The sequence below is a fragment of the Calidris pugnax genome, unplaced genomic scaffold, assembly GCF_001431845.1.
Source record: "Calidris pugnax isolate Ruff unplaced genomic scaffold, ASM143184v1 scaffold326, whole genome shotgun sequence".
NCBI lineage: Eukaryota > Metazoa > Chordata > Aves > Charadriiformes > Scolopacidae > Calidris > Calidris pugnax.
Window position 1 is genome coordinate 260,937 of NW_015091265.1, and position 26,302 is coordinate 287,238.

General features: G+C 41.5%; 2 protein-coding genes across 5 annotated transcripts; one reads left to right on the top strand and one right to left on the bottom strand.

The window, feature by feature from the left end:
• The first annotated feature begins 975 nt into the window (after nt 1-975).
• FAM151B (family with sequence similarity 151 member B) lies at nt 976-16,869 on the top strand. Of its 4 annotated transcripts, none has more exons than XM_014960535.1 (7): nt 976-1,083; nt 1,179-1,304; nt 3,338-3,503; nt 7,323-7,540; nt 9,263-9,398; nt 11,403-11,485; nt 16,649-16,869. In XM_014960535.1, exons 1-7 carry the CDS (start codon nt 1,065-1,067, stop codon nt 16,855-16,857), a joined length of 957 nt encoding a protein of 318 aa, XP_014816021.1. In that variant the 5' UTR covers nt 976-1,064; the 3' UTR covers nt 16,858-16,869. The 4 variants fall into 4 exon arrangements, with proteins under 4 accessions (XP_014816021.1, XP_014816024.1, XP_014816023.1 ...); XM_014960538.1 differs by lacking the exon at nt 16,649-16,869 and adding an exon at nt 16,146-16,599; XM_014960537.1 differs by lacking the exon at nt 16,649-16,869 and having other exon boundaries at nt 11,403-14,792.
• Nucleotides 16,870-18,837: 1,968 nt separating this feature from the next.
• On the bottom strand, nt 18,838-23,905 carry ANKRD34B (ankyrin repeat domain 34B). Its single transcript, XM_014960497.1, has one exon. The coding sequence runs from the start codon at nt 23,451-23,453 to the stop codon at nt 21,897-21,899; it is 1,557 nt and encodes a 518-aa protein (XP_014815983.1). The 5' UTR covers nt 23,454-23,905; the 3' UTR covers nt 18,838-21,896.
• Between the last annotated feature and the right edge of the window lie 2,397 nt (nt 23,906-26,302).

Below are 26,302 nucleotides of genomic sequence, written 5' to 3' on the forward strand. Positions count from 1 at the left end.
ACGGCAGCCCTGGAGGAGAGCTGAAGACTGCACCCATGCACAGCATGAACAAAACATGTCCTTGCTTGAAAACGAGGTGCAACCGGACAGTGGAGGAAGCAACAGCGAAGGGTTGAAGAGCAGCGAGGGAACTGTGGTGGGGTCAGAGGCGGCTGTTGTACCCCAAACTGCGTGTGGGTCGGTCCGTGGGGGTCACCAAAGGAACAGCTGCCTCTCGCCACTCGCCCTCTACTAACTCCTTTAAGTAATAATCAATAGGAAAGTTAACGAAAATGCTTGATATCTTATCTCTGTTATTTAAAAAAAAAAAAAAAAAAAAGACAGCTTTACTGTGTATGTGTCTGGTCTTTGCAGCGCTTGGGTGATTCTGGACGCACACCTTTTCTAGGACACGGACCTCATGGAGCAGGTCCAGAGGAGGCCCCAAAGATGCTCAGAAGGCTGGAGCACCTCTGCTGTGGGGACAGGCTTAGAGAGTTGGGGGTGTTCAGCCTGGAGAAGGCTCCAGGGAGACCAGTCCTGGGGGGGAGGGGGGCTATAAGCAAACTGGGGAGGGACTTGTTTTACAAGCGATAGGGTAAGGTGTGATGGCTTCAAACTGGAAGAGGGGAGGTTTAGACTAGATACCAGGAAGGAATTTTTCACGGTGAGGGTGGTGAGGCACTGGAACAGGTTGCCCAGAGAAGCTGTGGATGCCCCATCCCTGGAGGGGTTCAAGGCCAGGCTGGATGGGGCTTGGAGCAACCTGGTCTGGTGGGAGGTGTCCCTGCAGGGGGTTGGAACTCGATCTTTCAGGTCCCTCTTTCCACCCCAAACCGCTTTACGATGCTCCTGGCAGTCCCTTTCCCGCCGCAGTGCCGGGGGGGGTCGTGTCGGTGCTGCCCGGGAGCGGGGGGCCCATGGCGGTGCCGCTCGGACGCAGCTTCCCCGCCCGTTCCGCTTCCTGCGGAAAGGCTCCCCGCAGCCATCCCCTCAGCGGCCGGTACCGAGGGCGCTCGCTGCCCGCCCAGCCCGGTCGCCCCCGCCGCTCCGCCCGCCTCAGCGGGGCGGTCCCCGGCGAGGAGATGGCGGACGAGGCGCAGGGTAAGAGCGGCGCGGCGGCGGGGACCTGGGCTTTTCCCCCTTCCCTTCCTCCGAGCGGCGGTGCTGAGGGGAGGTCTCCCTCGGCGCCGCCGCAGGCGCCTGGAGCGAGGCGGCGGTGGATCATTTCCTGAGGCGGCGGCGCATCGCAGCGAGGGACGGGGCGGCCATCAGGTGGTTCCACGCCGCCAACAGCAAGGCCCGGGCCGGGGAGGCCGCCAGAAGTAAGTGTGAGGCGCTGCCGGCCTGCCCTGCCTGCGGGGGGCTGAGGGAGGGAGAGGAGGAGAGGGCCCGGTTGTGCCGGGAGGCCGCCACGGTTTGTCTTCCAGGTGAGGCCCAGCCCAGGACGCCCATCAGCCCCTGCCAGTCGGCGGGACAAGGTGTGGAGGCAGTATCCTTATATTTGACAAAGTGGTTTAGTTGTAAAAAAGGCAACCAGCGTCCAGGCCTGCAGGCCCGCTCTCAGGTCAGACCCTTCATCCCCTACCAGCAGAACAGAGCCATGGTTAAGGAGTCTTCTGGTTTCACACACGCTTGACTAAGCTTGTCTGGAGCGTCGTTCAGTTTGTGTGTTGGCACAGGGGAACTCAAAACCTTCTGCTGCAGGTAAAACTGGTTTCTGCGGTGTGGTTGGCTGTAGCTCCCTGATGGGCCAGCCTGGGCAGCAGTGGTCAAGTTGGTCCTGTTCTTTCCTGTTTCATCTCTCATCTTTATCATTTTCATCTTTTTTGGGGACCAACGACAGGACAAGACGTAATGGGCACAAAGTTGAACATAGAAAGTTCCATCTAAACATGAGGAGGAACTTCTTTCCTGTGAGGGTGGCAGAGCCCTGGAACAGGCTGTCCAGAGAGGTGGTGGAGTCTCCTTCTTTGGAGACGTTCAAAACCCGCCTGGACATGTTCCTGTGCAACCTGTTCTGGGTGGACCTGCTCTGGCAATGAGGGGTTGGACCAGAGGTCCCTTCCGACCCTGTATCATTCTGTGATTTCTTGGTAGGTCACCCTGTCCAGTCTGCTGACACCTCCGTTTGTGGATCTGCTCTGGAAAACAGAAAATGGAAATGACCTGAACAAAAGCCTGTCCGTCCATCCCTCCTTCCCTCCCTCCTCCCTTTCCTCCTTCCGCCCCTTCTTCTCTCCTTCCCTCCATCCATCAGATAAGGTTAAATCTCAGGGTTGTTAAATGGGCAGTTGAGCAAAACCTCATCAGAACCTGCCATACTTCTCAGGCTGCTTTCCCCTGGGTCGCTGTCCGTGAGCAGCAGCTACAGCTCGGTGAGGATGGCTGCTCGCGATGTCTTTGTCAGGGCTGTGCTGCTTGTCCCTGAAACACTTAAGGATTCCCACATAGTTTTGACCCTGTGTGGATGGATCTTCTGCTTCTAGGGCTTTTTAGCATGGTTTGAAATTGTGTAAAGTTGTCACACGCTGGGTAATATTTCTTGGATTCAACAGGACATTTATTACTATTTTGTTCAAGATGATTGAAGTATTTCAGGTTATTTATGAGCAGTTTAGTGAATTTTAGTTTAATTTATGTGAATATTGGGAAAATGTGAAATTTATTTTGGTAATTTGCTTTCTATTGACTGTGTAATTATTATCTTTTTATTACTATTTCAGTTTAAGTAACTATATATCAAATTCTCTGCAAAGGTGGTAGCACTGCCCAGACTCTTGAATGCTTCTCCTTGTAGAAAGCTGCTTTCAGGAGATTGCAGCAATCCTAAGATTGCCACTCGTCTTGCGTTTCAGCCACCATTCTCCTGGCAGGTGTTTCTGGCTGTCTGGCTGACTTGTTTTTTTTAAGTTATGCCTGAGATGGGTTGGTCAGTTTTGAGAATGAGACAAGGGGAGTACTCAGTCTGTCCCCGCTGTTAAAATCTTCTGGTCACCTTTTCTTTAGAAGGCTCTGTCTGGAACCCTGTTTTAAGAGGAAGAGATTTGAAATTTAGCAAGAGTGGATTCACATTTTGGATATTCATTTTGCTGTTCCTCTGAAAACAAACGTGATTACTTGGTCAAATGTATCTACAAAAATAAATTTTCATGTGCTTGTAGACTTCTAGAGTTCAGTGACTAGAGTGCCCAAAGAAATGCATCTCTTGCCTCTCAGACAGCAGCTTGTACTGGGTGATCTTTGTGGAGTAAGTGTGCACAGTCCAGTGTAGAAGGACTTACCCTGTAATTGCGACTCTGGACACTGAAACTATTGGATTTGCTTCCATTAGAGCGTTCATTTTTTACATCAACAGGTGATGTTCACATGATAGAAGCAGATGTTCTTCTTCGTGGTGGCTTGGGAGGAAATGGAGACCCTATCATGGCTCATCCACCTGAAACAGACAGTGACATCACATTGCAGGAGTGGCTACAGGAGATTGTCAGCACAAATAAAGGCATCAAGCTGGATTTTAAGAGGTATCTCAAGACCAAAAGTTTTTTATATCCTTTGTGCTGTGACTAATTAACAGTTTTACAGGTAGGACTATCTTTTGGCAATGGTAGACCAAACTTTTCCCTGTTGTGCTATTTAGTGTAATGCATTCCCTCCTGAATGGAAAATGCAGTGAAACATAATCAATATAACTAAATGCATTTCAAGAATAAAGGCTTTAAAAGTGTTTTAAACTACACATCATTATTTTATATTCAATGAATTTGTTACAGAGTTACTATTGAGCAAAGTTTTCCCCACTGGGAAAACTGAAGTGATAGCACCTATCTGGGAAACTCGTATGAGTTTTCTTCTTGTGCAGAGAAATTGGGAAGGACAGCCTTCCAACTGGGAAGTCAGGGAGTGGCTCCCACACCAGGCTGAGCACCTGGATCTCTGCCTGGCAGCACACTCGTCTCTCCTGCTGTCAGCCAGTTTTCCTGGTGCCATTCTGGACACATTCCAGGTGTCAGGGTTTTTCACGGAGCTGCTGAAAAGCTTGCTGAAAAGCCAACTTCTGTTCCAGGTCTGCTGAAGTTCACAATAATATAGGAACATCATCCCATAGCAGCATGAATATCTTTATTTTCCCAGAGCTTCCCCCCGCCCTCCTCTGAAAGAGAGGAATTCTGTTTCCTGATCCGCTCCGATGCTGTCAATCTCTTGGGGGTGTCTCTATTCAAGAATGAAGTGTACTGCTTTGAATATCTGATCCCATACCAAATATGATGTGGTATTAGATTTTTTCAGCATGTTTTATAATACAAAAAAGTTTTGTGTAGTTACATGTGTGTGCATTGAAGTACATTCAGTTTCTTTGGCCTAACTTGCTCATTAAATTCTCAGAGGTTCATTTAGAATTTTAACCATTAGCAGTTTCATTGTCTTTAATGGAAAATACACTGAAAACCCCATGAGATTGCCTTGAAGAGTTTGAAATTGCGTTCAAAGTGAGCTGTGATTTTCAGACATACATCTCTCTAACTCCTAACTTCAGCTTTTGTCTGAATTTGCATGTACAATGTCTATTTTTGCCGCAGATGGAAAATCTACCTCCGCATTAAAACAAGCTTCATCAATGCCCAAGTATGCTATAGAAATGCAAAAAAATGCTAGGTAGTTCTAAAATGTGATTTGTACCTGTTGTTCTGTACACCTGTGTGTAACACAATTGCAGTTTTCATGTGGAAGTTCATGAAAACACAAAAAATGTGGGCAGACCTAATCCTTTTATTGTTGGCAGAATCTATGAACGTCTGCCTGGACAGAAAATGGGAAGGACAAGAGAAGCAGACATTTGTTTGGGTTTAGTTTTTGTTGGGGCTTAGTGTGGTTTGGTTTTTTTTTTTTCCATTTTAATTATTGTTTAAATGGATTTAAAAACATCTGCCTCTTACTTTTCCACAAGGAATTTCCAGCCAAGTGCAGTGATTTAAAAAAAGCTTTTTAAATTATGTCGCATTAGGAAGGTCTAATTGTATAAAAGCATTTAAAAAACACAAGCACTCAGTGCAGATGTAGTCAAATGAGTGATACGGATTGTGGTGTTCTTTTGAATAGTATTTCTTCAGATACCATTGCTGAAGTTTTGAAGATTATTTCAACGGCACTTGAAAATAAATATTTTGTATATTTCTACGCTGTCCACTTGATTGACCACATAATCACATTTCCTGCTGGCTTTGTCTACAGAAATGAATGTGCTCTGCAAAAGGGCTTCAGAGTCCCACTTCAAAAATGCCAGAGTCATTCAACACGGAGTCAGGAATACATTTGAATTTTCCAAATACTGCACAATAAAAGCAGTGCTGTCTGGGGGCTTTTTTGTTTGTGTCAAGATGTGCTTCTTTGGACTTTTTTCTATTTACATTATCTTGTACTTCGTAGTAATAAGACAGGCATTCCACTGGCTTTCACAATCTCTTGTATATGGGAAAATGTCATCTATTCTGGCCTCAGACAATGTGAGAAATACTTAAGCCAATAATGTTAACTCAAGCCATCACTAGGTTTTCTCTACAAAGACTTGAGCCTAGTGCTGACTGAAAATGTTGAGAGGATTTCCTGCCACCACGCAGCTTTCTCAACAGCACAAAAGTTAGAATGTACAAAATGACTTTTCACAGGAAATAACACCGGCAGCGCAGGGTGCTTTTTGGCTTTAGAGATAACCTGATGGAGCATGTGGCCACAAATCCTGACACGGTTCATCTGACCTCATCATGGTCCAGGTTAGGAAGTAACTTGGTACAGAACCATCCCCACTAAACAAGAATAGCTGTTTGCCACTTGATGTCCCTGAAATCACTCTCTGCTCCTAAGGCAGGTGTCAGCGCTGGTGTAAGGGGTGGGAGGTGCAACGGCCTTGGAATTGGGAAGAGATGGTGGCAATTAACCATCATCTTTGTTGTCCAAACGGGCAGCCCGGGAGCATGTAGCCTGTCGCTCATATTTGTGTAAGTTCTAGCAGGTGTCATCCTCTCCTCACTCTTCGCAGCGCCTTCTCTTCCCCTTGCTTTTCCTGGTGCTCCTGGGACACCTGGAGGGACCAGTTTGGGTTGAACGGGGAAACTAACCCTGCAAAACATAACAAAGAATTTTATGTTGGCTCAGCTCGCTCCGTGTCAGGTTGCTCCAAGATTTTGAGGAAAAGCTGGAAGATGTCTTATTCAGAGCTTTTCGCAACTTAGGTTGAAAACCTAAGGTCGAAAACCTTTCAAAAACACAGGTCCTTGCTATTTGTAGTGAAATCGCAGCTCTAACCATAATGACTTTTAATTCCTGGATGTTACATAGAATGTTAATTTGCTGTGAAAGAAAAAAATACCTTTTTTTTTTTTTTTTTGCATTCATTCCTTTTCCCCATTATTCCACATTTCCTTTCCATCCACAATACTGCCTCAAAAGTTTTGGTGGATAGAGAACGGTTATTGTTTGCTTTTTCTTTTGATTTGGGAGAGCAGAAAGAATGTGTGACTTCAGGTATTTTGTTAAATGCTTACAGGTAGTGCTGCATTGGTTGCTCAAGTGACTGCATCTCACACTTAATAGTAGAATGAACATCTGGTGGGCAGAGCTCTTCATGCTGTCACTGGTAGGCCACGCTTTTGAGCTGTGGGAACAACCAGTACCAAAAGTGTTGGAGCCTGCAATGGCTTCATTAATTAAAATCCTTCCAAAGAGTTCAGTTACATCAAAGTCTTAACAGGTCCTGAGTTAGAAGAGCCAGGAGGCCAGACCCATGAAGCAGTTCCTGTTGGACAGCAGGGAGACAAGAGGCTTTATGAGACCAAGGATCTAAAGGGTGGGTTGAAGGAGGATGGAGCCAGACTCTTCTCAGTGGTTTTCCCAGTGACAGGATGAGGGGCAATGGGCACAAGCTGGACCATGGGAAGTTCCCCTCCAATCTGAGGAAGAACTTCTTTGGGGTGAGGGTGGCAGAGCCCTGGAAGAGGCTGCCCAGGGAGGGTGTGGAGTCCCCTTCTCTGGAGATCTTCAAGACCCGCCTGGATGCTCCTGAGTGACGTGGGGTCTTGAGCAATCTGCTCTAGTGGGAGGTGTCCCTGCCCATGGCAGGGGGGTTGGAACTCAATTATCTTTGAGGTCCCTTCCAACCCAAACCATTCTATGATTCTACTTTATGCCAGCAGTAATAGTGACCTTATGGTAGAGAGGGTCCTCAACATTTCTTCTCTGGCTTACAGGGACAGTTTCATTAACTTATCCCTGTATGTATGCACTGTACGTTTCCCATGTTCCACCAGAGTGAGGTCTCTCATCTCACCCGTGTGTTGTTGGCACAGTCTAGAAGCCGTACGACCTTCCTTGGAGCTTCTTGATGAGGTGAAGCAGCATTTGAGGCGACCCGTTTGGATCAACGCAGACATCCTGCTGGGACCTAATGGAAAGAGTGCTGTGGTGGATGCAGAAGGGTTCCTCAACACTGTCACTTCATTTTTCCCAGATGTCACCTTATCTCTGGGGTGGACAACTGGCTGGCACCCTGGCAAACACAATGAAGGTACAGATTACGCATTTAATGCTTACACTGCATAGTCTGTTTTCTCCAAATTAATTTCATAATTGATTTAAAATAAACTATATGCCACCTGGTCATTTTGAAAATAATAGTTAATGTAAGAAGAATTATTTTCTCTGTTGGTCTATATTTGATAGTGTTTTATAGCAATTAGTTCAATGCTTGAGTTGCAGCAGAACCATGTAAAAATATTATTTTTGTTGTTAACAGTATTTTGTTCTTCAACTCATTTGCATATATTGAAGAACTTTGAGGGACAAATTGCTTACACCCTGTTTCAGGTAGTCCACTCCCTGTATCCTATGAGTATTGGTTTGGTAATTGGAATTCAGGCACGTTTACTGCAGAAAAATAGATTAGCTGGAAATTCAAAACCCTGTCCATGTGCTTTTGCAGTAGATAACTGAAATCAAATTGTGGGTCAGCATTGTTTTTAACATTTCATTTCTGTTGAACAATTGAATTTTTGCAATAAATTTTCCAATTTACTGACATTAGTAACTTTTTACAGTCTCAGTTTTGAGAATCTAATTGAAGTTTCTTACTGTTAATCCCTAACTTGAATTCAGATCCTGAACACGTAGCCAGTAGCTTAGGGTGTTTTTCACAGGATTCCTCTCATAATTCTCGTAGCTGCTTCGTTAGGGTGTTTTACTCCAGTGCACGTGCATTGTGTGCAGCAGCATGAGCCCCAGCAATACTGTCTGTGACTACAACAGCAAAATTATACACCTTTCCAAATTGCTAATTGTTCGTTAGCAAGATTTAATACTGTGTTATGAGGATTTTGTTTTATGTTATACAGTAATTTTATTAAACTATATAGTACTCTGTCCAGAGTATTTTCAGTGCAGTAAAAAGTTGCTGGATATAACGTACTGGAAATACTGTACTGAGTCATCTTTTTTTAATAAAAGTAACTTTATCTCCATTCTAAATTTCGGTATATGGTGGTGCTGTTTTAAAGATAAGACAGAAGAAAAAGAGTTTATTTGACTGATTTAGACTGCAAGTTGCTCTATGCCCAACAAAATTGCTTTTTTTAAGATTTGATGCTTTAAGTCTTTTCAGTCACAACATTGCATATGAGTACTTAAGAAAAAAACTAGTAACTGTTGTTATTAAAATTAAGATTTTCATAGCCTGTAGAAATAAGAGAATATTAGATACTGTTTTAACTCGCTCTAGGGCTTGTAAAAATCTCAACAGCGGGCACTTGAAGTGTTTCAGGTTGCTTGATTTTAACATTTTTTAAGTACAAAATGCTTTACGTGCTTAAAGTCTTCTGTTGCATTCATTCAATTTTTTTTCTAAATGTTTCTGTTTTAAAAGCTCACTGTCAAGTTAAAACTAGTTGAAGTCACCGCTAACATTGTTTTTTTAGAGAGAGAGCAAAGGTACAATTTCCTGGACATTAGAATATGTCACATTCTGTACTATATATAGAATAACACTGTAATTAATAGAAGTAAAGATTTTCAAAATAAGTTTATTTTTCCATATTAGTATTGCTTTTCTCCTCCAGGACAATGCCTTTTTTTTTTTATAATGATTTAGCGATTTCATTGCAGAGTTATGTCATTTTCACAAGCCCCGTGTTTGCTCTTGTATTATTACACAACCCAGCCATTCGGGAGTTTATTGTGTCTTCAGAGAGATTGTATTTGTGAATCACTCTTTGTAATCGAATGGTCTTTATTGCAGGCTATGATTTGGTGATGGTGAAAGAAATGGCTCAGATCTGCAGTGCCCTTTCCCAGCCTGTGACTTTCCCTGTCAGAGCCGCGTTAGTTCGACAGTCAATATCTGAGCTGTGCTGGTTAATGCAGCAGTCGGACAGGTAAGTCTGATGGCCTTTATTTTTAGCTGTCTTTATTACAAAGGCACATAATTGTTTATATTAAATATAGCAGTTAGGTGTACATACTTAGCCCAATTCCATTGAAAATATTTTTTCTTCTAGATTATCCCTTCAGATTATTCCTTCAGTTCTGACATGGTGTTGACGTACAGAAATTGTCACTATTCATTTCTTTAAAATAAGAAAGTTCCAAAAGCCTCTTTTAAAATTACTTGTTATAGGTAGCGAATCTTGTGTAGGTTTGTAACCCAGTTGCACTACAAGCATTTCGTGAGACTAATGTAGTTAAATAGACCTAGTGGTTAGACGTTGCAATTTGGAATTAATTAAATTTAAGTATTTACATTTTATGGACACTTTTTATTGGTTTCAGTATTTATATTTTCTGTAATAACTTGACATGAAAACAGTAAAGGTGATCTTTAAATTGGAAGTTAATGAGTGTGCTACAAAGCTAATCTTGTTTAGGTACTTGAAATACCTTCAGTGGTTTCCAAACACTGACTTAATATTTCCTTCTAAAATTAGTTCTTACAAACCCATGACAGTTTTGTAGAAAAGATTACTTACATGTAATAGAATGAGAATCAAGCCCGCTTTGTACATAATTGTCTTCTACTCATCTTTTACACTTACTCTGCCTACCTGCACTTCAGTAAGTTAAGCACCAACCAAGCTCAAGACAGAAAAGTTAGGAGAGTGACTTGTATGGAAAAATTCTAAGTAATTAGACATGACAGTGTGGCAAATAGAGTACTTTTTTTTTTTTTAAGTGAATTGAGAGAGAAATTAGAATGAAACGTTTGAAACTAGGAAATTAATTTCAAAATATAGTTAAGAGTACGTCTTGGTAATTGTGCCATTCTCAAATATGTCCTCATTGGATACAACCATTATTCCCACTGAAATACCAGGATTTTCTCTTTAACATAAAAATCCTTATCTTAGTGACATGATTAGAAGAAAGAAATTCCTGAGCCAGTTTTCCTGACATCCAAGTAAATTCTGATTTACCTCTATTTTTGATAAATACAGTTTTAATAAACAAAGGAGAAAAAAAGAAGTATTTGTCAAGTGGGGATTGTGGAGGGTAATTGCTTTTAACTTTAAATGATACTTGGAAGTTTTTCAGGTTTTTTTAAGAGTTTCAATAAAGTCTGTTCAATTAATGAGAAAAGTATGTGATAAAGTACAGAAGATACATTGAGTTAATCAGACGGCGTCACATACACATCATGTAGGTGACAAAACATGGAGTATGAAAATTGCCTATAACTGAGATCACCTCATATTTTCTGTTACAATCCTCTACTTGTAACTGTTTATTACTTTGTCAAACTTTGAATGCTGAGCCTGGTAAATTTGTTTGCTGGACATCTGCCTAGGATTTTGTATTTCACTCCTTGCTGGGTTTGGGACGACAGTTCACACAAGGACCAGGCTATAGGTAAATTATTGTGGGTGCTGTTGGATTGCCATCCTAAAAATTCTGCAGTCCTCCTTGGGAAGTTCCACCAACTTTAGCTTTATGAGCAAGAACTTGAAGTTTGACTGGGGCCCCATTGTGTGATTTACCTCTATAATGAGGAAAAAAATATTTTTATGAGCTCATTACTGCAGTGTCTTTCTGTCTTACATGCTTTGTCTTAAGATAATAACGTATTCTTTATTCTCTTCCTTTCCTTTCCTTTCCTTTCCTTTCCTTTCCTTTCCTTTCCTTTCCTTTCCTTTCCTTTCCTTTCCTTTCCTTTCCTTTCCTTTCCTTTCCTTTTCCTTTTCCTTTTCCTTTTCCTTTTCCTTTTCCTTTTCCTTTTCCTTTTCCTTTTCCTTTTCCTTTTCCTTTTCCTTTTCCTTTTCCTTTTCCTTTTCCCTTTCCCTTTCCCTTTCCCTTTCCCTTTCCCTTTTCCTTTCCCTTTTCTTTTCCTTTTCTTTTCCTTTTCTTTCCTTTTCTTTTCTTTTCTTTTTTTCTTTCTTTTGGTATAGGTACAGCCTCACTGTTTGGACAGGAAAGGAAGATGTGTATGCTGTAGAAGATTTGGTTTACATCAGAGAAAACTTTGATAAAAGTAGGGTTTATTATGACATCTTGGAGCCACAAAATTCTGAATTCAAAAAAGCCATAAGAATAGAACAGTAAATACAAAGCAGGCAATCTCTGACCTTATGATACTTAGCCTCTTTAAAAGTGAAAATTTCTGGTTCAGGGAAATACATTTTCCTTCCCAAAAGAATTGTATAGAACACAGCTGTGGGTATTGGAGGAGTTTTTATATAACACTTGCATTGAAAGGCTCACAAGTAGAAATTTAATGCCTTTTTTAATAGGTCAGAATTGCTGCTTACTCATCCTGTGCTCGTTCCCTCTCATTGACCCAGGGGCATGTAGTAAAGGCTACTCACTTTGCCTAAATACACTGTACTTCTTCCCTGAAAGCATCCAAAGGGGAGAATGGTCCCAGCTGGTAATTGTGGACCAAGGTAGTTTGCTACTAACTGCTTTTGTGTAAGCCACAGTCTGTGGGACACTCAATCTCTGCCAAAGCCCACTTTTGCTTTTTATAGGGGAGGACAAGAGTCTAGACCGAATTAAGTACAGAACTGTGCACTTCCCAAAGGGTTTTGGTTTTTTGGTAGCTTATTTTGATTGATGCTGCGTTTTTAATGCCACTGCAATTGATAATGTTCTCAGTCCTGGTCAATAGAAGAGTGATGCTACATGTTCCAGGGAGAAAGAATGATTATTTTTACTGAATTAAAATTAATCAAGTTCTCTGCAATGTGGCAGTTGTGCATCTCACACCATGGCTTGCCTCTGTGCTTTCTGAGTCATCAGCAACACAGTCCTGGGATTCTGAGGAGACTGAGGTGGAGTTGTAGCTGCGTGGCAGGAGGTGCTGGGGCAAGCAGAAGCCCCAAAATGAAGAAAAATCCTGTCCTGTACATAGAGAGCCCAGAGATGGATTGCAGTGAGGTACACATCAGAGACAACATCAGAAGAGCTGTAGTGCTTTGAAAGAGAGATTCAAACTTTAAAGAGTTTGAAACTAAATTTGAGGAATCACAGGAGTTACTGTTAAAATGTTCTGCTGCAGTCTTTCTGAAAGCTGGAGGCTCTAAGAATTAAATAGCTGTACAGTGATGAGTGCTAGCAGCAAAAATTGTACATTTCTGTGATGCAACAGTTGTTTTCTCCATTCTCCCGGTTTGAGCATCTTTTAATTCACAGAATACAATTTCACAAATTTTCAAAAGTTGGAGTTCGCTTTGAGAAATCTAAAATCATTGCAACCCTGCTTATCACCTGCAGGAAGAGTCCAACCCATTTCATTTTAAGCATTTTTTGCTTCTTTTGCTTCTGCATCTTTAATAAAAATCTTGACATCTGTGCAGATTGAGACACCAGCTGTGGGTTGTTGCCTTCTGCCAAATGTTACAAAGGGGTTTTTTTCACAATGACAGGAGATTTTGATTTCTAACCGAAAGCTGGTTCTGTGAAGGGACATACCCCTGCCATCGTCTTGTCCTCCTTTTTCCATTCCTCTCACATGCTTCCTGCAGGAATTGTGTTAACTTTGAAGTTTTACACAACACTGTCCAGGCTGTTAGTAATAAAGACTTAACCACAGCAAATTTTGATTTCTTACACAGCATTAGTATACAACTATGATAGAAAAGTTGGTCATATTATATATATTTAACATATATCAATCATAAATCTTGAAATATGGTGATTTCACGCAGTCATTAAAATTCAGGATTCCTGGTTATTACCTACGCACCTTTGCCAGGTTTATCTAATTCTTGGGTTAGGTTCTTGAGGGGTAGAGCTTTGATCATTTTTGTCATCTGCTAAGATACAATAGGCTTTGATAAAATTAGGAATTTTTTTTCTAAATAAGGAAAAAAAACTTACCTACTTGTATTTAATTTATACAAGCAGTCAGTGTGAATGGTGGTAACCACCAAAATGTCAAGTTGGCAGAGTCATTCCTTTTAATGAACTGGCAGAACTGATGTAATTTTTAGTTCACTGTGACAACCTGGTCTGACTTGAACAGATTTAATCTCTCCATTCTTCAGAGCATCTCTTTCTTTGAGCTTTGTGTGCACACTTTGCTATACCATGGGAGGAAGAGAGCGGAACTATTTCTAAACTGAGCATAACTATGGAAAACATTGTACTTCAAAGACCTTTTTCTAAACCAAACCATTTTGACTAAAACAGGTTCAGGAGGTGCTGGGTGAGCAGGTGTGCAGATATCGCTGGTCATTCAGCAGCAGCAATACTTTATAGCCCTTCATTTATTTTTAATAGATTAAAGTCAAGAATATCTCATTGTCCTTTTGTTCCACCATTTATGTAAGCGTTAAGGACTAGAATGGACTCCTAGATCTTGTTTCAGCTCCTTGTTGCAGGCAGTTAAATTTATTGACTTAAGGGGTTTCCTGTTTCAGTTGGCTAGGGTTTTTTGTATCTACAATGGCAAACTTTTCTGTTATTTAGAAACCTTTTTCCCATTTATCAATTGCCACCTAAAGTATTGGGACTTGTTAAAACTGGTTAAACTATTAAGTAAAAAATACCAGTAATTGTCAGAAGTGTTCTTACGGGTGCAGGCATCATGGAAGAAGTGTCAGTGAGTAATAAATGTGGTATGAATAAATGGGGATATTCTGATGTAATTAAGACATGATCTGGATTACCAGAAAAATTAATTAAGGCAACAAGACACGTAAAACTAGATTAAACAAAATACTAGAAATTAATTATATGAAGCACTCCTGCAGTGACAGAAGGCTTTGACTGTATGGTGAATTTGACAATTCTGTATGGATTATCCTATGTATCTGAATTCCTGTATGTGTTTTTTACCTATGGATCTCCATTAGTTTCCTGTGAAGTCATTTATGTTCCCTATGTCAGTCTGGTCTGACTTGCATGTAAATAAATTCATTTGAATTTGTTTATCTTTGTTTTCATAAGAATCTTCGTACAAACACTCTCCTAAAATAAGATGTATTAACTGTGGGGCTGGCAATAAATAAAGGTGAGAAGAAAGACGGTTATTTATTCTGTTGGAAATGGGGCTGGGTGGCAGGTCTGTGTTACTCCAGTTGTTGCTTTTTTTTTTTTAACCTTCTGTCAGTGATGTTCTTTGTATTTAAAATGATTACGAGCTATAAATTGTCACCTCCTTGTGGAATCATTTTGTCTATCAGCATTGCTTCATGTCTGTTGTTATCTTTCAGGCAGGTTTTTGGACTTAATTGTTACATGAAAAATCTGATTGACTTTAAACGAATTCGGTATTGTTCAGGGTGACCAGGTGAGTTAACTGATTAATAAAACATCTCCAATTTACTGCAAGTGTAGTTCAGGTGTCGTATTTTTCTTTGAATTTGCTGGAACTGACTAAATAGAAAAAATAACATGTTACAGAAGAGAACTGACATCATTAGTCCTGCGCAGCTGCACAGCAATACCCTGCAGTAACCTGTCAGTTGTGACGAAAGCAAAGCAGAAGCTGATTTCCTCAGGTTTGTGTGGTTTAAATGTGCTGTCGAAGAAATGGAAGAAAATGCCCCCAAAGGCATATATCTTAAAAACCTACTTCTCCATCTTCACCTTCAGCGTTCATGTGAAGAATTACTCAGTTTTGGCCTACTCTGCAAAAAAAAACCCCGCAACCCCAGTCGTCTTCTTCAATTAAAACCTTGAAATGAAAGCCTGGCATGTTTTATTTGCCAGCCATCTGTCTGCCATCAGGCCGTTTGCTGACATTTACCACACCTTCCATTAAACCCTGTTTAATGGTTAATTCCAGGCACTGCAAAGCTTTCACCCGTGGTTCCTGCTGGGATTTCTTTGGATACGGAGGGATTCGATTCAGGCACCTGGAACATGGGGTGGCCTTTTCCCTCCTGCAGCCCAGCACCAGGAATTACACCTCTGCCTTTAGGCAGAGTGAGTGAATTGCACAGAAAGTCCTTATAACTCATTTCATCAGTGGTGAAATGGCGCTGTCCTTCCTTTTCTTTAAGAAAAAAACCCCACAGAAATCACAGTGCTGGGCTCGTTTGGAGTTTGTTTGTTTTTTAAAGGTTAGGAAGAGCCGGTTAGGAGTTGTGTCCTGTACTATATCCAAGAGTTGGGGGAGCCCTTCCATGAGTTTCAATGTTCTTCTAAAATTTCTTCATTTAAAATTCCTTTCAATTTTCAGAGAGTATTTAATTTAATAAAACTACTAACAAGGAGAGACACTAGGAAGCGTTGGACAATTTTTTAAAGAAACACTTTTTCCATAAACTTTCTGTTAACTAGAAACCTTTTTTATACCACAATAGTAGTTAATTTCTTGAAATTTTAATTGACAGCCATTTTTTTTGTCGCTGTGTTTTGATGCTCACAGGTGTTTCTGTTCTTTACTTTGTACATCTGTTGTTGCAGGAGTATCTGCAGTGCCATTCCCTGGTGCCCAGGCTCATCGTCTATGTGTTGATAAATTTACTGTCAGTTTTGCCAAGAGTTTTATCTCTAAATCTCATATTAACTACTTGCTGGGAGGCAAAAACCAGGCCAAGGTGCTGAACTTCAGCCCTTTGCCTCTTCTGGGCCTTCGCTGACCACTTTGTGGTGAAGTGAGATGTGACCACCCTCTTCTAGCTACTTCCGGTAACGTCCTTCTGCTGGAAACCCCTGTAATTACTGTATTATTACTCTTTTAGTATCATGGTTGAAGAAAATACTGGAGAAATGCTGAAGAACATCAGTCCACACTGCAGTGGCCCCAGGTTGCAGCCAGCAGTGAGGTCCATGTTCCTGGTCACCATGGGCAGAGGGTGCAGCAGGCGGCTGGGGATGGACACAGCAGAGTTTGGCCAATAAAACCCATAACAAGGAAGCATCAGGTTTGACTCTGCTTCCAGTAAAATTCAAATTATCGTACTCTCCATCATGCTCTGAATTTTGAACATCTAAATTTTCAGGGCACTTTTATGGTGTTTTTAAATATCCTTGTGCTTTGGCTTGGCTCCCTTGAATTTTTCCGCTGATCCTTCTGTCGTTACAGCTGTTGATTTCACTGCCTAATTGGGATTCCTCTCATTGCTGTAGCAGGGGAAAAAAAAAAAAAAGGCATCTGCAAATTCATAATCTTAATCAGGATCTGTCCAAGCAGAATTAAAATAATGCTTTTTAAAAGGTGTTCTCATTATTGTGTTTTTAAAAGGTATGTACAGGTCAAGTTTGTCTTTTGAAAGGGAGTGGCTTTTGGGAGAGGAGGCTGTAACATCCATCTGTGGCAACTCGTGGAAGTGCTCAGGATCGCCAGCTGATGCCTTCAGGGAAAAAATACTGGAATTAATTAGAGTTCATCAGCACGCATCTGCACCTGGCTTAGAGAAATTTGGGGATAAACTGGACTCCGTGCAATTCTAAAATATACCTTCACTGTTCAATGTAAGTTCTTAGCATGTCTGTCTTTTAAATGACTGAACATAAATAAACCTTATTTTGGGTCAAAACCTCTGAATTAACACCAGATTTACCGTGCAGTGCTGGCAGGGGAGATGCCACCTTTATGGTTAAATTTGAAATAGTGGTTTTGTCTTTTTGCTGGTGACTAGGAGTCCTCAGGTGCTTCCCAAATCCCAGCTGGGATGAGCAGGATGGACAAGGCAAGCCCTGCTTTGAGCTGGAGGTGGGAGGAAGGAGACCTGACCTCCAGAGCTTCCTTGCAGCCTTTCTTTTTATTTTATTTTATTTTTTTTAATGATTTAATGACACTTTTCACCTGCCACACAGCACCTACCACCGCAGAGGATGGATAGGGATGCAGAGGGAGTCTGAAGTAATCCTTCTGTAACTCCTGTAGTTCAGTTATTACCGACTTTTACTTTCATCTGTGTTGAGCTTGGACAGATACTTGCAAGGAATTTAAGTAAAAAAAAATAAATTGGAATTTTATTGCCTTCACCCTGAAAAAAAATAAACAACCCACTCCAAATTTTCTAACATTTATCCTTACCCAACCTGAAGTACCTTCTTGAAGGTACTGCAGCGCCAGCAATACTTTAAGGTGAAAAAATGTGCAGCCAGGAGATGTTTTAAAACAGGCGTTCCTCCCTCTATTTCTGGGTATCAACATTCATTAAAAAAAAAAAAAAAGCTTGTCCCTTTTATGAATAGTGTTAATGTTTTCAGTGGGATGGTTGGCGATGACTAAATGTTGGCCCTTCTGTAACAAGCCACGCTCCTGTTACATCAACAAACTTTCCAGGTAATGGGATAATGGCTGACTAATGCAAGAATCCATTTATTTATAAATACCTGGTTTTGGTTGGAAAATTAATTAGTTGTACGGTGTACCAGATGCGAGTTATATCAAATTACAGCAGTATTCTTTTGGAAGTGCTGCATAATTGTAAAAAGACAAAAATCAAACCAAAGCAACTCCAAATCCTTATCTTCTTAAAGCAAAAAGTGCAGGGAAGGGTATTATTTTGGAGACCATCCTTTGAACACCACACCTTCAACACTGCCTTGAAAACTGCTTTTTTACAGCATTTCTGTGTGGTGGTTTGCTGTTCTTAAATTTCTTAAACAGAAATCGGAGATTTTCAGACGATGCCTGTTCTTGTGATGGCACTGCCATTTGTCTAGGGGTGACTTTCACTGTATGCTTTCACAGCGTTTCACAGAGAAAATGAAAAACCAACAGGAAATAAAAAAAATATGTTTTTTCACCTTTTATAAACTTTACTACTTCAATTCAAAATTCCACCATCCCCTCGGCAGCCTGTGTTCCCGGGAGCCCTAACTCACGTTGGCAGGGGTGCCTGCCCGCAGAAACGCCACCTCCATTTCATAGTGTTTAAATGTTTAAGGGTTTTATGCCATTAATGTTTTTATGAGTTAGCGTGGATCAAACTTCACCGATTTCTCCCTGTAGGGTGCGAGAAGGGGCAGTCCCCCCCGGATGGGAAGCCACGGCTCTTTTTTAAAAGAAAAGTAGCAAGGAAAAAGTTTTAGTCTGTGGTGTTTTCTTCTCTACCCAGACGCACAAAGAACACCTGAAGGTGTTTTGTTGTTTGTAAACTTTTAATGTTTCGGGGTGGAATTTAATATGAGAAATTCAGGGCTTGCTGACACTACAGACGACCAGAAAATGAGGAGGATTAAGACTTCAAAGAGGGCAGAAGCGCATCTCCTGTGAAGTGGAACCGCGGGCAGAGCGCGCCCCTCCCCTCGCACACAATACTCCCTACAAATTTAGCTACTTTGGATTAAATCTAATTATCTGCTCCGATTTTCCTGTGTAGAGACAGCCTGAGAAACACTTGTGAGCAAGTACCTTTGGCAGTGACTCAGCGTCTCCTAAGCGGTGAATAAAAGGATGCCTCTATTTCCATACTCCCTGAATTGGGGAAAAAAATAACTTTTATTTATGCACCGTAACAACATCAAGAGAACAAAAGTGAATTGTTTTTTTTTTTTTCCTTTGAAGGTCACTTTTAACACCGATGCAACAATAAACATTAATGTCAACCTTTCACATCTGCATCAAAAGTAAGCACAAAATACTGGCAACGCTACAGAAAAACTTCACTTTTTGAGACATTCGCCATTTCCCTCTGTTGTCTGAGCATTTCGTAGCAAAATTACCATTTCAGTTGAGGGATCAGTAACCCCATATCTGTACTTAGTTTTAAAATCAATATAGCAGAAATTGGGCTTTATGCTTTCAGCAAAGATACTGAACACCTGATCTGTTGATTATTTTTTTATAAAAAACAATTTATATTGTTTAAAAGATGCATTTTTAGCTTCAATTAACTTCATTGTGAGCTGACTACAAATTGCCATTTCCATTTATAATATCATAAAAATATTTGAAAATTCTGTTGTGTCTGTTTATGGTGCTTGTAGGGACCAGTTAATAATTTAATATTGACATATATTATTCCATTTAACTTCTCTGTCATAAAAAGATTTCCATGTAAACATTGTTTCTACCTGGGATATGCAGATGCTGATCCAGCAACATCTCCTGAAGACAGAACCTGAATGGAACCAAAGACTCCCATTACCTTTACCATGTTTCCACTGGTATTTGATACCTCTTAAAATGTAAATAACTTCACTTTGGGAATTTCCTCATTTTTGGATGCTTAATGTGCAAACTCAGGGGTTGGGTTTGCATTACTTATTATTTTTTTTTACCATAGTGAACACTTCTTTTTTGTGTTCATGCCAAGACTAGGGTTTGCCAGCCAATCCATAAATGACCAAGAATCTTTCAGCGGATGAAGAGTCCATCTCCAATTAAATAAAAACCAAACAAGTAATGGGTTTGCCAGCACTCATTTTTTGTGACTGGCACTGATGGTTCTTGAGGGGCGAGAAGCTAAACAAGTGTGACAATCACATCTGGGGACGTCAAATGCCATCGCTCACCGTGGGCCTTCCCAGCTGTCACCAGGTAGCTGAGCTGTGACCACAGGAGGACAAGGACACCACGGCCTTCCACACCTGTATTGGGTGGGGAAGAGTGAATTTTGACAGTGGTGATACAGATTCACATCTCTGCTGATTCTAGCTACCTTTGAGAGCCCGGACAGAGAACCAACAGTCAGAGCATCTGCCTTCTGGCAGCCACCACCAGAGACTGCAGAGATTTTGTGTCACAAAATTGATTCCAACATTTAAATCTGTAGTTTCAGACCATCACTTGATACACAACTCCGCTGTGTGGAGATGTAAACCATACCCTTGTACTTCCCAGATGTCAAATGTTCCCTTCTTCAGAACATGCATGTTATGAACTGTTGGACATCCTTATATTTTCACATGAAAAGGCATTTACAGAGACTGTATGCTTATCATCCACTTGACACTGCCTTGTACTAAGGGCAAAGCTAAGTAACACTGCAGTTATTTGTCAGGAAATGTCAGACTGGGTGAATTTTGACTGAAACTGCAAGAAGGCAGACAATACCCACTGTGCATTTCCAAAAAACAAAACAAAACAAAACCTTCTCATTTCAGTACACAGAAATTCACATTATACAAACACAATTTCAATACAATTAATTTCTGTAAATTATGACAAAACAGAACACATTCAATATTACTCAATCTTCAGAAGATGAGTTATAAAATCAACCAGAAATCAACCATCTATGGGATGTGCACAAAGACAAGGTAGACCCTTGGAATCACAGAACATGACATGGGAAGGAAAAATAGGTTTTACACAGAGATATGTAAAAATACACAACAGCTTGGAGGCAAAGGCATGTTTCTCTTCTCTAAGAAATTCAGTCCTCTGCTTCAAATCAGGCAAAAGGAGGACTTCCACCTCCCAGGTGAGTATCATTGCTGTTGGATTCCTTCTAGGTCTGTCTGAGCAAGACAGAGCTCTCTCTTCCTTGCTCCCAAGCATGTGTGTGAAGTGTCCTTGCTGATCGAGACAACATCTGGATGTGTCCCACCAGCTGTATCCCCTCTTGATAAGAAACCCAGGCCTGTGACCGGGGAGAAAGAGCTCCTGCACGAGCTGGAGATCTGTGTTTTGAGAGTCTGGAACTACAGAAAGTAGCAGACCCTGGTTTAGATGCAGCCTCTGCTTCCCCCAACCCTTCCTCTTTTTAAATGAGTGGAGTCCAGCAGTCGAGTGTAGCTTGAGAAGCCCAAGTTGACTGATGCTCCTCACTGACACCACCAGCAGGGCTTGGTCATTTTACAGGAGGTTGTTCAGGAGTTGTTCCTCGCTGTGGTGGCTTCTTGACTCAGCCTCCAGGAATCACGTTGCTGAACTTGAGCTCTCCAGTGCTCTTGGTATCACACCGACTTCCAGTGGGCAGCAAGGCACCTAAAGGCAGGCTTCCCAGTCTTCAACTGGGATTTCCTGGGCACAGCTCTGCAACATGAATTTTACTGACTCTGTGTATTGTCCATTTACGTGCGGTGAAGCCACTAAAGCCAGAGGATGCTACTGTGCAGACCTGCCACTGCCCACCCCGCGTGCACACCGGCTGTGGGTGGGATTTCTGGATAGGGCACAACTCGGACAGAGTCAGTCCAGCATCCAGCATCACAGCCAGATATTTTGAGTTCCCAAATCCCACGTGTACCACCCTTCTGGGTGCAGAAACGTAGGAGGGACAGCATTTCCAACCTAAAAGGAGAACTGCAGTGCCTGAGACCTGTTGTGCGTTCCGCCTGTCACAGGTAAGATTTCAGTGCTGAAGTTGAAAACATCATGAAAACAGTATAATAAACATTCCTCAGTTTCAATAAAGCAGCATCATTAGTTAAGTTTATCTTTTGGAGTAGTCTGTAAGCTATTTAACACATTCCAAGGCAGAGTGCCTTACATCACAGACCTACTATCTTTTGTAATAGGTATCATCACAATTCAGTAGTGCAGTAAATATGTACACATTGTAAGGACTTCGTAACTCGTTAATCCCCTGTTAAAAATTCACTAGTTGCTTAATCTGCTCAGTCTGTAATGACTGCCTCCTCAGCAGCATTCTCGTATTTTTGGTCTCCCTAGGGAAAGCGGGTGCGGCTGGTACTAAGTGGGTTTGTCCACAAGAAATCACCCCAGAAACCCTGTTTATGAAAGTAATATCTGGAACCGGGGGGTGAGGACTCACATTCAGTGGCGGAAGAAAACCTGGTCTTGTCTGAGCCACGTGGTCCAACAATAAGGGTCCTGAACCCCTCCTTTCTAGAAAAACTTGATTTCTCCTGCTCAGAGTAACAGCAGGCATGTTCTCCAGTACTTCTCTAGAACTTGGTAACACAGCGTGAGATGGAGAAGGAATCTTCTTCTTTCCTGTCACTGACTTAAAGTCTTCTGCAGCAGCAGGGCTTAGACTAGTAGTTAACTGAGAATCAGAGCTGTAGTGATTTGCTCCTAAATTTCTTTTCTGGATAATACTGCTCAGGTTTGAAATGAAGCGGATTTGTCCTGAACTGGCATCCTTACCCATAGGAATCCCACTGGGGTTATGCTTGTCTTCAACATAAGGAGTCTGAGAGTTTATCTCATCGTATGATAATTTCCTGGATCCAGTCTGATCAAAGGTTTTCAATAAATGAGTGGTGTCTTTTATGTCAATACTTTGGTGCCTGGTGATGAATCTCTTTGATAAGGCCAGGCCATCGATTTTAAAAGAGAGCTCTTCTTCTGGAGTAATATCCTGAAGTTCTTCTTGTAAAGAGGCAATTTTACTCTGGTGAAAGAGCGATGGAGAGCTTTTTATCCAAGGCTCAGACTGCAGCCACTGCACTTGTGCCAGCTTGGACCCTGTTTTTGTTGAGCTGGATCTTCTCGTCGGTGAGACTGTCTGAGATGAACTGTCCACGCTCTGTGGATGATCCAGGTCTTTAAAGTTGAGCAGTGCCTTTTTAGTTTCGTTTGAACTTGTAAGCAGGGATGGAGATGTTTTCAGCTCTATTTCCGACGGGGAAGTGCAAGCAGTGGGGGAATGGCACTCCTCGAGGTCTGCAGGAGGCACGTTTAGGTACTGTTTCGTTTTCTGCCTTCCCGAGGGGGACTTGTCCGTCGTGATGATGATGACTTCTTTCCCCCGCGCCCTGCAGGCGTTGAGAAGAACTTTCAAGGTCTCCTTGTCCCCAGAGTTGATTGCATACACAAGTGCAGAGCAACTGGAGTGATCCTGCAGGCTGGGGTCCGCCCCACTTTTCAGCAGCAGAGACACCACCTCGGGGCCTGCTTTTTCCAAGCAGGCGTGCATCAAGGCTGTCTTTCCAGCTTTGTCCTGTATGTTGGGGTCAGCCTTGTTCTCCAGCAGGTATTTAACCATCTTGGCCTTGCTGACGCTCTGGGCGTCCACATGTTTTGTCCTGCAAGCAATCATCAAGGGGGTTTCACCTCTGTCATTGCTCTCGTTGATGTAGGCACCCCCCTCCAGCAGGAGCCTGGTGAGGCGCAGGCGGCTCTGGTAGACGGCTCTGATCAGGGGATTCCCCTCCGCCGGCAACTCCACCGACTCCATCATCACCCTTGTCTCACTCACACCTTCCTGGACGCTGGAAACAACACCTGGGCTTCAGGGAAAGCAGAATGACACACAGCTCCCCGCTCCTTCCCCAGGAAACAAAGAAAATAGGAAAAAGAAGGTACAAACTGCTCCTGTAAACACCCTCGTACTTTGTGACAAGAGGATGAAGGGAAAAAAAACAAAACCCAAAACAAAACTGTTTTCCCAGTTGTGTGGGAATTGGTATTCCCACCTCCCAGGCTTCAAGAAATGCATTAAAAACTTAAAATACTACCTGAATGTAGTTATAACATTTATAGGAGTTTAAACCATGGCTGTCACTTTTTTTTTTTGACTGTTCTCCCTTTTGTCACACTCCGCCAAATAAGCTGCGAAAAAAGTTTTAATTCTCTGCACTCTAATTGCTTTACATTCGATACACCCAAAAAGCAAGGAATTAATGAATCCTGCAGCACTATTTTCATTGATGTAAGACAGCGTCACGCTCATTCTTTCTCATAAAATGACAAGGCTAAAAATCTAGAAATTAATGAGAAAAAGAAAGTTCGTGCATCCTTAAATAAGAAAAGCAAGCCTAGTAAAAATATTTTTTATCTAAGAAGAAACTTAAATCGGTGGAAAATAAATATAATTGTCTTTTATAACAATAATTACATTTCTGGAATTACACTACCTTCCTTATGCTCCTTTGAAAACCTGCTAGTCTGAGTGAAGCAGCATAAAGGAAGCGAAGCACAGCTTGAACCACTCATCATGGGGACTGGTGGGCTGAGAGGAGTCTGGTACCTGGGCAGCCAGTATCAGCTCTAAAACAAAAGAAAACATCTGATAGCATCAAAGAACATCTGGAGGTTTCACACAAAAAAAAATTAAGAGCTTAACGCGGTATAAATAACGAAAGGTCTTGTATGAATGTTTACCTGCATACTCCAACTAATACAATTAAATTTCTTTTATTTATGTATGTCTTCTATGTGCTTGCTTACCTATGTGTAATTTTTAGAGAAAAAAAATATCAATATTTCACAGTTGGCAGAGCAATGTAATTCTATGACAAGATTAGACATGGATATGAAAACTACATTTGTCATTTACAGTGTATTTCTAGAGAAATAAAATTTTTTAATTAGTTTAACTGCAACAGAAATTAAGAGAGATTAATTTTTATTTTCCAACGAAAGCACTAGTAATGTCCTGTTGAACAAATGAAAAGCAGTAACTTCGTCCTCTTGTTCATCGATTTTGCAGTTTTACTTTGAATTCCAAAATCAAAGAATGATACCAATTTAGTTTGTTCCAGAAGTCCAACAAACAAAAAGAAGTCAGTTGAAATACATGTAACATTTTTATTACAGATTTCCTCCTCCCTCATTTATTTCCCTTCATAGCATCAAGCTCTGCAGCTACAGGTGCTTTTGCTAAGCAGTGACATTCAGAGGCTTATGAGTCCCAGTGAGACCCGTCAGCTAGGGGGCTTCATGCCTGCAGTGTGTTAATTAAGTATTTAACTATTATTCAACATAGTTGTCGTTTGGTAGCATAATGTAATAACAGCCACGCGTGGCATGTGTTTGGGTAAGATACCTCACAATATTTGATATGTCAGGGAAAAAAAAGCCCAAGAGACAAACGCGTGAGACAAACCAGTTCACCCCTGGTAGCATTTATTTCTGGGCTTAGTGTCTGTGACTGCTCCGAGCAATTAAGGAGGATGAAGGAGGGCCAGAACATCCCTGCACATCCTCATGAGACTGAGCATCCCACTTCTGGTCACTGCTGAGAGGGGGGGGCACTGCTCTGGTACTATCCTCTTCTTTTGACCAGTGGTTGGTTTTGGGTTTTTTTTTTTTTTTTGCTTCCCCTCTGTCTTAATAAAACATTTTTGAAAAGTAATTGCCTTGAAATTACTTCAAGGATTCATTCCATTATACTGAAACTACATGATTCAGTAGTGTCTACCTCGGCTTTCATTGATGTGCAAATTATTATTATGAAATGCTTATTTTTGACAAGTAATGCATTCAAGATTATTATCAAGTCTTTTATGAAAGTATCCCATTAATTTGTGCATTTAGGCTTCCAGAAACAAACTAAAGAGAAATGCCTTTTAGGTAGCACACATGCTGGAATGCTGATTGTGTTCTCGCTTGGCTTTGACCTGCCTGGAAGTTATTAGCGATATAACATTTATTTCATATTTACCTAAAGCTCTTCTGGTACTTGCTTGTTTTACTTAAGTGATGGCATACAGCACTTCTTACACAAGTTTTTTCATCTGTAGAAATACTTTTTATGGCCAAAGAGCATGAACTATTAAGCAGGCACAGAACTAGAGTAATGCTACTTGAAGTCATGCATTAAGTCAGTGCTAAAAATGAGACTGTTTTTCTGACATCTGATCTAATGCCTCCAATGGCTTAAATTCACTGCCTCCATAGACTTTACCAGGACCATTAATGAGAGGGCAGAGGAAGGTTAGTCTAACACAGTAGTTAAAAGTTTGAAAGTTTGGAGTAGATTGTGTTGCCAGGATGTTGTATGAACCCAGGCTGGAGAAAGTCCACGATGTTTTTGTGCAGGCAGGTCAGCAGCTCCAGCATGCCCAAGGTCTCACCAGGGCTTGTAGGTACTAACAAATTTCATTTCAGAATCCAAACTAATCATTACGTACGCGGGCTGGGACTGTCAGGTCTGAAAGCAGCCTGGCTAATCCCTGAAAAAAGGAGCACAAGAACCAGTGCTGCCAAGATCCAGCCACCTTATTTATCGGTTGATCTACACTTTGCACTGCAAAGGAAAAGAGGGCAGCGTGGGGACAAAGGAAAGTGGAGAAATAAATATAAAGC

Coding starts and splice junctions, on each gene's coding strand:
- ANKRD34B (XM_014960497.1), bottom strand. CDS start 23,453: ATGATGGAGTCGGTGGAGTTGCCGGCGGAGGGGAATCCCCTGATCAGA.
- FAM151B (XM_014960535.1), top strand. Junction 1,305..3,337: donor GGCCGGGGAGGCCGCCAGAA/GTAAGTGTGAGG, acceptor TTACATCAACAG/GTGATGTTCACATGATAGAA. Junction 3,504..7,322: donor ATCAAGCTGGATTTTAAGAG/GTATCTCAAGAC, acceptor TTGTTGGCACAG/TCTAGAAGCCGTACGACCTT.